The following is a 12,500-nucleotide window of genomic DNA, read 5'->3' as shown; positions in this document are numbered from 1 at the left end:
CCAAACCCTAACCCGGACGACGCTGGGCCAATTGCATGGGACTTCCAATCACGGCCGGTTGTGATACAGCCTGGAATTCATGCTAATGTTTTATTTTTTGCTAGCACCCAATTGACTCCCATTCAAGCCTTGAAGGAGTTGTGCTCCTTGTCCCAGAATCGCTCCAAATGCACAGCATGGCCCATTGACAACATACGGGCAACATACACGAGTTTCCCATCTCCTAATATCTTCAAGTATTTCTGGGAATAACTAGTTATAGTGATGCACAAGCTAGGTCTATTTGAAACAGCCCAGATTCAGAAGCTTTTTTTATTTTTTAAACTGAACATAATTCATGATGGTTTTATTTTATTTTAATTCGTTTTGGAGTCAAAGATAATATTTTCAGTATAGTTTTAGTTTTTCAAACAGATGTGTAAATGATTTAATTTCCCTTTTCGTTTCAGTTTTCATTTACTATAATAACCTTGACACGCACGCACACTCTCACACACGTATACAAACAGATTAACATATACACGTGTGCACACACGTGTATACACACACACACACACACACACACCAACGTGGTCTACGCTGTTACATACATACATACCCTCACCTGCTCAATCTCTTATTGTCTGCCTCAAACCAACCAATACTCCTCACAAGCAGCCTACTAATACTCATAGGTCTCCACTCCACTCCAGAACAATATACATGTAGTACCATAAGCTAGAACCTCTTTATCCTGGCACCGCTCACAGACCCTCAACCTCTCAACACCAAATACCTAGAACCAATAACCACTACAGAGTTTGACCTTTGACCCTTCCACAGGTCACTCCAGTAACAGGAAGCTGCATAATATAACAGTATAACATTTGACTCTTAACACCATTCCCGCCATTCGTCCTCTGACGCATGCAATACTCACTAAAAAATGGTGTGTTATCATTCAAGTTGTGCCTACAGTATTTCTTCTAGTGTTGTCTCAGAGGCTCGCCGAAAACCATCAATCGTCCTGTTGGAGAATTGATGTGAAGTATTATAGGACTCAGGGGGCTCTAAACTTGGCAGGAAACTCTCAGCCCATTTCCCTTTCATGTTGACCTGATGGTCCATGTAGAAATACTGAACAGTCAGTCAGTTTAACTCCAACTTGACTGAGTGAGGTATAGCGTAGTGGATGTTCTTACAGACCAGGGCGCATATTTTTTTTTTTTATTGGGATGGGAGGTTCCGGTGCTGGTTCAGGATAGGTCTCACTCACAGCAATCAAATGGATAGTTTCAGAACCGCTGTGAATGGTCATAACCTTTCATAGGCAAGTCATACAGTGTTATAAAGCTTCTTGACTACCCTCAACTACGGTCCTCCTCTCCCCTTGCTCTCTCTAACCTCCCTTCCTCTGGCTTCTATCCCCCTTTTCTCTTCCTCTTCCTCTCGATCAACCCTTTCTTCCTTGTTTGTTTTTTCGAGTTTCTACTTCTTTCTACGAATTCTGTGATATTCTTTGCATATTTAAACTTGGCTCATTCGTGTTCTCGTGTTTTTACTCTTGTTAACTTACTACGACTATGATTATTATTGTTGTTGTCGAAGTTGCTGTTGTCTTTGCTGTTACTATTGAAAAAAGAGCTTTTACCAAATGAGAAATTGAGAAAACGATAAAATCTTATGATTTGGTGCATTTCTTATGCTGCATCTGACATCTTATAGTCAGAACAGAAAGCAAACAGAGGTTGACCTTTGAACTTCATAGATTGATATAATACAACAAAAAAAATGACATTCTAGATTTGGGGCTTGCAAATAACCTTTATAATAGATGACATATGTAAAACCCTAAATGCGTGAAAGACACAATGAAACGGTGTACGATCTTAACAGTTAAAGTACATTAATTCATTATTCTTTGGAAACTCAGAGGCTGTTAGTTGAATCGAGTCAATTTTATATACTGTATCCACAAATACGCCTTAAACATAACATAGCTGAAATAACTGTAAAGAAAGTTACGTCTGAATTAAGTGTATTAAACCTGAATAGATCAGGAGATGTAAACTCTATATATGCTAGTTGAAATAGTCTACTTTTAGTTAGTTCCCTGCACTTATTTCAAATAATTAAAGTAGAAACATTTAATTTATTTAGCTAACACCCTGGATACTCCACAGTGGTGTTCCAAGTTGAAGAGTCTAAGCAACATTTCACCGATTACGTTTCGCAGGACGTGTTTTGCAACCCCGTAACTAGAATGTATACTGTCAAATCAAGCACTTCTTTTCTCATTTAATTTCTTTTGTTCTTTTTTTTTCAGATTTTGTTTTGTTTTTCATTTCTTGATATCTTGTGTTACTGTGTACGTTGTTGTGATGCCGATCGATGAAACAATGAGTGGCAGTGATGCCACAATAATAATGCATCTCTTTGTCTTTTATTTGGGGTTTTGTTTGTAATAAAAATAAACACATTTAAAAAAAAATGTGAATGGATGCTGGAATAGCAACAGTAAGTAAAAAACACACACACACACACACACACACAGATTCAGTGATCATGGGTAAAAAATCTACTATAGGATACTATACCGTGCTACAGGATACTACAATAGGATAGGGAGCATAGTGACGCTACAGGATATGACGTGACGCAGATCAGTTGTGACTGAGTCCTCTCCTCCAGCCCCCACATGAGGTCATCTCAGTCTGTCTGCACTGTGTTGCACTGAATCCAGACCTTGAGAAGCTACAGATCTATGAATCACAGGTGGTGACGACTGAGTACACAGTAGTGTGTGAGTCATGATTAAAGAACTAGAATAGAGCAGGATTCCACGCATTCTATTCAGCAATACAGTGATGTCATCGAGGGAAGCCGGAGAAGAATGGGGTTAGAAGATGACAAGAAGATGATTTATATGTTTTGTGTCATACTGTATCATTGTACATTGTACATATGTTGGATTTTAATTTGATCACCCTGTTGCAGGAGATCTTTCCTGCAATTCAGGACATTTAAAACTTGTAGTGTATTTGAGGTTTAAAAAGGCTGCTGAAGTTTGTAATTTCCACTTTGAAATTTCAGACGTGATATTTCCTTCCGAAAAATGTATCAAACCCTACAAAAATGTATTTGAATTATAATCCACATAATAGTTACATTTCCTGTTGCTTCAGGATTTTTTTTCTGCTGTAGCAAACTGGCTCAAATTAAGATCCTGTCTCTGTACAGTAGTAATCCCTGGTCTGAGTCAAAAGCGAACACAAGGAGATATTTAAACGGGAAAACGTTTTCAAGGTTAACATTTTTATAGGAAGTGAGTTTAGAACAACAACCAGCATTTCAGACATAATTTCGCAAACATGAATATACACAATATCCCCTCACTGGTTCTTCAACCTTGCCCTACTTGTTAAGACTTCTCAGCGAAAGGCCTCATTGTGCAAAATAAGGCTTTTTGAAGTGGCAATAAACTTTGACATTTGAAATAAAAGGAATTGGGGAGGGAAGTACCCGACATGTTTTTCATCAAACGCTTTCAGCTATTTGGTTCAAGATCGGAATCAGGAAGTGAGAGTTGAGGAGCTGTGTGTGTGTGTGTGTGTGTGTGTGTGTCTGTGTCTGTGTGTGTGAGGAGAGGTGCAAAGTGGGTAAACACAAAAGGGAAGCGGAGAAGGATTAGGAAATCAAACAAGAACTATGTATACATTACAAAACCAAATTTTACACTTTTGATCTAATGATGAGAAATGACGTTTAGAGCTGGAATCCATAATCACTTGACTTTTGCTGTGTGTGTGTGTGTGTGTGTGTGTTTGCATACGTGTGTGCGTGCATGTGTGGAAATTGCTGAGCAGAAACCAATGTGGTCCCCCACATACTACTTATAAACCAGAGTAGGAGTGGTGAAACATTAAACCAAACCACCTGATAGAAATACTTTGTTTGTACTGTCTGTATTCAAAACATACTGCTGCAAATGGCACGTAAGAGCGCTTTGGAATGAGTACAAGTATTGTGAATATAATATACAAAATCATTTCTATTTCCACCATGAAATATCTCCACAGGTTGACCCTTATTTTCACATACAGGTCAAGGTTCAATCCAATGCGTCTCATAGCACAGTGCACTATAATGGACTTTTGATGGCGGTTTTTAGGCTTGAGCCAAGGTGCGCATCGCTGTTTAGTTGAATGTGAACAGAACAATATTTGCATCTGAAAATTATATACGATAGGCCTATAATATTAGCAGATTGAGATGCATTCTTTCGGTAAGATGATAAACACTGAGTGCACAAAACATTAAGAACACCTGCTCCTTCCATGACATAAAAAAGCTATGATCCCTACCCTTATTGATGTCACTTGTTAAATCCCCGTCAACCAGTGTAGATGAAGGGGTGAAGGGTAGGAGACCGGGTAAAGAAGGATTTTTAAGCTTTGAGACAATTGAGACAGGAATTGTGTATGTGCACCATTCAGAGGGTGAACGGGCAAGACAATAGATTTATGTGCCTTTGAACAGGGGCCAAGAACTGAAACGCTTCTGGGTTTTTCACGCTCAACACATTCCTATGTGTATCAAGAACAGTCCACCACCCAAACGACATCCAGCAAACTTGACACAACTGTGGGAAGCATTGGAGTCAACATGGGCCAACATCCGTGTGGAAAACTTTTGACACATTGTATAGTTCATGCCCTGACGAACTGAGGCTGTTCTGAATGGGGTGGGGGGGGGTTGGGCTGCTTATATTATCTCCAAGCTACTGAAATAACCTAAGCTAGGATTACAATGGAAAAGAGACAAGAGTTGTAGAGCTCATTATCCAAAATCCTTCTCATTCAGTAGTCCACCAGCGTAGCTCCTCAGAGAGGTGCACCCGCAGTCTTCAGGCCAAGTCACGGTGAAAGAAGAGTCAGGTGGATGTGTTGTGCTCCAAAAGAGCTCCATCAGAGAATATTCCATTCGTTTTAAATCTTCAAAGAAGCAGGGGTAGAAACTCTTGGAGAGTCCAGAAGTGCATAATATAGTTTCACTTTCTTCCTTGTAGTTTCTGTCTTTGAAAAGGTATCATACAGAGTGTCTATAGGTAACATGATTCATAGTTATTCCAACGATTCAGATCATTGGTCCAGATTTCACAATAAAAACGAATCCGGAAATATCACATTGGTGTGTCTCTTCGATACAGGTCGGAATAAGACAAAACACTTCCTTTAAAACAGGTTTCTCCTCCTTCCTTTTAAAATGCCCATCCTCTCCTGTAGCTCAGTTGACCTTAAAGAGACCGAAGTAATGCTTTCCCGTGATGTGGAGGTTGAAAGCGGGGCCTGTGATGGCTTTTAGCTCCACCCCCTTCTCCAGCCGCAGCAGGCCGGACACCTGGCAGGGTTTGAGGAAGTGGAACTGGTGTGATCCGGCTGCAGGCGTAGTCCCGTAGCCCTCCATGCACTGTAACCTCTGAAGCCGCTGGCTCCCCCTCACCACCGCCACGTCCAGCTTCACCAGCTGAGACTGGTTCTCATTGAACAACACCTGTGAGATAGAGATGGAGAAAATGAAGGAAGAAGAAGCAGAGAGCAGAACAACAGGGGTCAATCAGCGTTTGATTAAGCCTGTGTTGTTTGACAGGTGTAGTTCCGTCCAGGTGGACCAAGGACTACAACTCCCAGAGGCTCACCTGACAGTACAGGAAGTAGACTCCCGTTCTCTCAACTGTGAAGATGCCTCTGTCTGCATTGTACTTCACCGCCTTGCTCATATTCAAGTGCTCGGAGTCCGTCCATCCTTTTATCAAGCCGTCCTCTCCCACTGAAACACAGACACACACATTTAAAGCACTGAAAGGGAGGAACCGGTGCACGCGTAAATATAACAACATATTATTTTCTCTTTCTTTATACTGTAGGTTTGTATGTGTAGGGATGATTTATTACAGTTTGTAACACTCATCGGGGACAGAGATCTTACGAAACCAATTCCAGAAATGCAGAAGACTTTTCCATCATAAATGTCATCATCCACGTTTATGAAGCTTACCTTTCTGAACAGACTCTTTGGTTACTGGTGGAAAGAGAGAGAGAGGGAAAGGGGAATTAGGATTTTAGAACTGTTATTCAATCCAAACCACTTCAACAGATGCTACATTATAACACTATGCCAAGTCACTTACTCTCAAACTGAGAAGCCACTTTCTTTCCATGTCCATTCTTCCCTTTTCCAGTTCCCCCTTGCAAAGGGAAGAAGGAAGAACGAATTAGTTAATATGACAGACGAGAAAAATTCAGAGGGGTTTTTGTTTTCCTTCATTTGTCACAGCTGTGGTGTGTGTCGTAGAAACCATAATGTATTCATTTGTGGTTGTTTATCCACCACCTGAATACTCAAACGGCTCTAACAGATGGAGAAGGATTTCCTTTCTCCTCTACTCCGGCTCTGCTCTACTCTGCTAGGATATCAGTCTTTTTTTACTTCCTGTTTTTTAGCCTACTTTTGTCTCTGTCTCTCTCTACTTTCTGTGCCAGCTGGGTCCAGTCAACTGAAACACAGTCAATTAAGAGAGAATAGGAGAGAAAGGGAGGATAGGGATAGATAGAGGGAGAGAGAGAGAGAATGTGAGAGACAGAAGACAGTTAGGGAGAGAGAGATAGAGAGAGGGGGGAAAGATAGAGCAAAAGAGAGAGGGAGAGAGACCTTTGGCTGTTCTATGACCCAAATGAGCTGTGAAGGCCCTGTCAGGAGAAACAGGCAAGAGCAACAGCCATGGCCACCGTTCAAATAAATACAATAAATAAAATCCATCTCGAAAACTGGGGGAGAGAGGGAGAGAGGGGGTGAGACAGGCCTCGTTGTTCACCAGAGGTTTGTTTTAGCTCCAGTATCAGGCCTACAGGGAGTGATTCCAGGCCTTGATACTGGCTGCACACACACACACACACACACACACACAGTATATATTCACTGCAGGATCAGTTCACTGTAGGATATGTTGTGGGGGAAAAAGAGTGGCAAACATTGAACACTAGGGGGGGCCGCTTAGCTTAGGAAAATTGTGCCCCTGCTGAAATTACTAGCAGGTGGGTGACCCCATAGCATTAGGATTTTCTGTGGGTAAGCCTCAAGCGATACTGTTTTTTGATTATGCAGTTCACATTTAACTGTAATGTGAATAGAGGCCATTCATCATGTGGAGTGTTATTTGCAGCTCTTTCCAGTCGCTAGCTGCAGCGAACTGAAAAGACGAGAGACCCAGGGAAGTGTGTGCTTTGGGGACCTTTAACAGAATGTAACTGGCAGAACGGGTGTTGTATTTGGAATGAGGGCTACAGTAGATGTCTCAGATAGTAGGGAGTGAGGCCTAAGAGGGTTTTATAAATAAGCATCAACCAGTGGGTCTTGCGACAGGTAAACAGAGATGACCAGTTTACAGAGGAGTATAGATTGATGTGATGTGTCCTATAAGGAGCATTGATGGCAAATCTGATGGCCAAATGGTAAAGAACATCTATCGGCTCGAGAGCAGCCTTACCTGCCGATCTATAAATTACGTCTCCGTAATCTAGCATGGTTAGGATGGTCATCTGAATCAGAGTTAGTTTGGCAGCTGGGGTGAAAGAGGAGCGATCACAATAAAGGAAACGAAGTCTAGATTTAACTTTAGCCTGCAGCTTTGATATGTGCTAAGAGAAGGACAGTGTATCGTCTAGCCATACTCCCAAGTACTTGTATGAGGTGACTACCTCAAGCTCTAAACCCACAGAGGTAGTAATCACACCTGTGGGGAGAGGGGAATTCTTCTTACCAAACCACATGACCTTTGATTTGGAAGTGTTCAGAACAAGGTTAAGGCAGAGAAAGCTTGTTGGACACTAATAAAGCTTTGTTATAGAATGTTTAACACAAAATCCAGGGAGGGGCCAGCTGAGTATAAGACTGTATCATCTGCATATAAATGGATGAGTGAGATTCCTACTGCCTGTGCTATGTTGTTGATGTAAATTGAGAAGAGTGTTGGGCCTAGGATCGAGCCTTGGGGTACTCCCTTGGGGACAGGCAGTGGCTGAGACAGCAGATGTTCTGACTTTATACACTGCACTCTTTGAGAGAGGTAGTTAGCAAACCAGGCCAAAGACCCCTTAGAGACACCAATACTCCTTCGCTGGCCCACTAGAATGGAATGGTCTGCCGTATCAAAAGCTTTGGCCAAGTCAATAAAAATAGCAGCATAACATTTGCTCAGAATCAAGGGCAATGGTGACATCATTTAGGACCTTTAAGGTTGCAGTGACACATCCATAATCTGAGCGTTAACCAGATTGCATACCAAAGTGAATACTATAGACATCAAGAAAGCCAGTCAGTTGATTATTGACAAGTTTTTACAACACTTTGATGAACAGGGCAAAATAGAAATTGATCCTAGAACATTTAGGATCAGCTTGATCACCCCCTTTAAATAAAGGATGCACCGTGGCTGCCTTCCAAGCAATAGAAACCTTCCCAGAGAGGAGAGACGGGTTAAAAAGGTCAGAGATAGATTTGGCAATGATAGGAGCAGCAACCTTAAAGAAGAAAGGGTCTAAACCATCTGACCAAGATGTTTTTTTTTGTCGTCAAGTTGAAGGAGCTCCTCGGACTCAGTGACCGCCTGTAGCGGGGCAGGGGAAAAAGAGGGAGGAGCATCTGGGGTACTTGCATTAGAAGGTCTGGGAGATGAGGAAATGTTGGACGGGCAAGGAGGCATGGCTGAGTCAAATAGGAATCCTGACTTAATGAACTGGTGATTAAAGAGCTCAGCCATGTGCTCCAACCACATCCTCAACATTAAGGGGCATGGGCAGCTGTGAGGAAAAGGGTTTATTCTCCAGGTCTTTAACCATTATCCAGAACTTCTTGGGGTTAGACCCACAGAGAGAGAACTGCTCCTTAATGTAACTAACTTTGGCCTTCCGGATAGCCTGAGTGCACTTATTTCTCATTTGCCTGAACGAGAGCCAGTCAGCCTGAGTATGCGTGTGGTGAGCCTTTCGCCAAATGGAATTCTTGAGGTGGAGTAACTCTGCAAGATCACGGTCGAACCAGGGGCTGAACCTGTTTTTAATTCTCATTTTCTTTATGGGGATGTGTTTGTAACAATACCACTGAAAATATTTTAAAAAGAAGGTCTAAGCATCTTCAACAGACGGGATCAAGCTGATTCTATACCAATTTACAGGGACCAGGTAATTAAGGAAGGCTTGCTCATTCAAGTTTTTAAGCAAGCGTCTATGACAAATCACGACAGGTCATTTCACTGAGTGGCCATTACGAACACAGGCTGTAAAACAGTGATCACTAAGGTATTTACAGAAAACACCAGACTGATACCTATCAGGATTATTTGTGATGATAACATCAAGGAGAGTAGCCTTTTCTGGGTGTTTGGAGTCCTACCTTGTGGGATTGGTAATAATCTGAGAAAGATGTAAGGAATCCCATTGCTTTAGGACTTGGTCAGGTGGTTTAAGCATGTCCCCGTTTAGGTTACCTAGCAGGACAAATTCAGACTTAGTATAAGGGGCCAGGAGAGAGCTTAGGGCATTTACGGTACAGGCCGGTGCTGATGGTGGACGATAACACCCAGCAACAGTCAACAAAGACCTATTTGAAAGTTTAATGCTTAAAACCAGCAAATCAAATTGTTTGGGGACAGACTTGGTGGAGACAACCGAGCACCGAAGGTGTTCCTTGGTAAAGATTGCCACTGCACCAGCAGTGCAGCAGAAAATGGGAGTAGGTATCACACCCACTTGGGAGAAGCTTTTTTTTTCAGGAAGCAGATTCCTTGTAGAAAATCTCAGCTAGCTAGTTGCTGTAGCTAGCAAGTCTCTGTCCACATTATTTTTTTCACGTGGAAAAGGAGGATGTTAGCGAGCTATATCTCTTCAGGTTCGGCCGAATGGTCCTTTACAACGTCCAAACAAAGTTGTCCTATGGCTGTTGTATTTTGGAGATTGTGAGGAGGATATCTTCTGATGTGATCAAAGCAACAATACTGTTTCTTATTGAGGTTATTTACAATTGAAGTGTCCTGGCTGCATATCAGTTCTATTCAGTACTATTTCGCAAATATGAAACCATCACAGCCAGAAAAGGTGAGGATTTTTACTCTTCTAACTAACAACAGGTTATCACATATTTCTATTATATTTCGCTGCCAGCTTTTTTGTTTTGAATAAGAGTGTCATCATATATTCCTGCACAAGGCTACTACTAGGCTACCTTTGTCTTCTTGCAAAATGGACAAAGGTCTCTCAACGCAACACTATTACCGAAAACAACATTGACCAATAAACATTCACGTGGGCGTGGTCTGGCACATAAATGCATATAAATCAGTCAAGGATATTCGTATTGTAACAAAATTTGGGACACGTTGCAAACACTGTCAAGACTCAACATATGCAGGAACATATCGACCTCACAGTGGCACTATAACCTGCATGTGTTGATATCTCTTGATCCGTTTCACTCAAGAGTGATAGAATTTGGCACACATGCCCAGGGATATGAGTCTAGCTAACCCACATGATATTTCAGAAACCATCAACTCTCGAGTCTTGAGCAGTCTCCTCCTAGTGATTTTCAACCCAGGTTCACTATTGTCCATCCTCAGAATTATTTCCCGATGCACAGAGATGACGTGTGCACTGCCTAGTCTCAAATCAAATGTTACCAAATCACATTTTATTAGCCACATGCTTTGTAAACAACAGGTGTAGTCTAACAGTGAACTACTTACTTTCGGGCCCTTCCCAACAATGCAGAGAGATATTATTTTTTAGAAATAATAGAAAAGTAAAAAACGTAATAATAAAAGTAATAATTAATACACAATGAGTAATGATAAATTGGCTATATACACGGGGTACCAGTACTAAGTCGATGTGCAGGGGTACTAGGTAATTTAGGTAGATATGTAAATACTGTATAACTAGGAATAAAGTCACCTATCGTAAACAGTAGCAGCAGTGTACGTGATTAGTCAAAAAGGTTAGTCCAGAAAGGGTCAGTGCAGATAGCCTTGGTAGCTGTTTGGCTAACTATTTAACTAACCGGTACTTCCGCTAGTTGACCACCTCCCTATAGGCTGTCTCATCGTTGTCGGTGATCAGGCCTACCACCGTCATGTCGTTGGCAAACTTAAGGATGCTGTTGGAGTCTTGTGTGGTCATGCAAGTTCTAAGTGAACTGGGGGTACAGGAGGAAACTAAGCACTCAACCCTTAGGGGCCCCGGTGTTGAGGGTCAGTGTGGCGGATGTGTTGTTGACTCCCCTCACCACCTGGGGGCAGCCCATCAGGAATTCCAGGATCCAGTTGCAGAGGGAGGTGTTCAGTACCAGGGTCCTTAGCTTAGTGATGAGCTTGTAGGGCACCATGGTGTTGAACGCTGAGCTGTAGTCAATGAACAGCATTCTCACACAGGTGTGCCTCTTGCCCAGGTGGGAAAGGGCAGTGTGGAGTGCGATAGAGATTGTGTCCTCTTTGGATCTATTGGGGCGGTATGGGAATTGGAGTACGCCCATGGTGTCTGGGATGATGGTGCTGATGTGAGCCAGGAACAGCCTTTCAAAGGGTTTCATGGCTACAGGGCAATAGTCATTTAGACGGGTCGGTTACCTTGGCATTCTTGGGCACAGGGACTATGGTGGTCTGCTTGAAACATGTAGGTACTACAGCCTATATATAATCCAATGCTTAATCATCAAAAAAATTGCCAATCTGCTCAATCTTTCTCAACAAATCATAGCTATTGTCAGTCTCATCGGGGGAAAGATCACTTTAGGTCCCTGAAGCGTGCAACGTGGTCTCCCTCCTCGTGCCAGATGGTTTCTCTGGGTTCTCTTCAGTCTAAAGCAGACCTGTAATTTCTGCATCAGTCACCCAGCTGCCTACTGTTTCCTGTGTCAACTTTTAGCAGCAGGCAGCGAGTGCCCATGGGGCTTAACCAAGGTGCCATTCAGCCAAGATTCCCCTGTAGTTAAATCCTGTGCTGCTCCATAAAAAAACAGAGCAGAGCACCATTGATGGGATCTATCATCACTGATCTATTGTGACCATTTGGTTATTGTTGATTATGTATTGCATGTATGATGATGGGGAGGCAGAGAAAGAGGCATTGACTGCGGTAGAGTGTAATTGATGTGTAGTGCTATATGAATCCTTTTTTACTGGCAAGCACACACACACAACACACACACACACACCAGCATGCAGGCACACAAGCATGTACCATCTCTCTTCACCCTTTGGCCCACCAGCAAATCTCTCTTCTCCATGATGAGTTGGACAATGGCCTTCCGCTGAGTATTCACCTGTTGCAGAGAAGGAGAGAGAGAGAGAGAGAGAGAGAGAGAGAGGGGGAGAGGGAGGGAGGGAGGGAGAGAGGTGGGAGGGAGAGAGAGAGAGAGAGAGAGAGAGAGAGAGGAGAGAGAGAGAGAGAGGGATAGAGAGAGAGAGAGAG

General features: G+C 42.5%; 2 protein-coding genes across 2 annotated transcripts in view; one reads left to right on the top strand and one right to left on the bottom strand.

The window, feature by feature from the left end:
* The window catches only part of LOC109897009 (chromodomain-helicase-DNA-binding protein 3), a 31,186-nt gene extending 28,780 nt beyond the window's left edge, over positions 1-2,406 (top strand). The window contains exon 39 of the mRNA XM_031832300.1: positions 1-2,406. This exon is cut by the window's left edge and continues 797 nt beyond it. The gene's annotated coding sequence lies outside the window, so the exon portion shown is untranslated.
* An 867-nt stretch (positions 2,407-3,273) lies between these two features.
* Positions 3,274-12,500, bottom strand: part of LOC109897008 (tumor necrosis factor ligand superfamily member 12-like) — an 11,486-nt gene continuing 2,259 nt past the window's right edge. The window contains exons 2-6 of the mRNA XM_020491493.2: positions 12,270-12,351; positions 6,170-6,226; positions 6,037-6,060; positions 5,678-5,808; positions 3,274-5,532 (exon numbers count right to left, since the gene is read on the bottom strand). Coding sequence (XP_020347082.1) covers positions 5,266-5,532; positions 5,678-5,808; positions 6,037-6,060; positions 6,170-6,226; positions 12,270-12,351 — 561 coding nt within the window. The 3' untranslated portion in view covers positions 3,274-5,265. The remainder of the gene's footprint in view (positions 5,533-5,677; positions 5,809-6,036; positions 6,061-6,169; positions 6,227-12,269; positions 12,352-12,500) is intronic.

The sequence above is a fragment of the Oncorhynchus kisutch genome, linkage group LG9 (assembly GCF_002021735.2).
Source record: "Oncorhynchus kisutch isolate 150728-3 linkage group LG9, Okis_V2, whole genome shotgun sequence".
Taxonomy (NCBI): Eukaryota; Metazoa; Chordata; class Actinopteri; order Salmoniformes; family Salmonidae; genus Oncorhynchus; species Oncorhynchus kisutch.
This window is presented reverse-complemented; position numbering and strand designations above follow the sequence as displayed.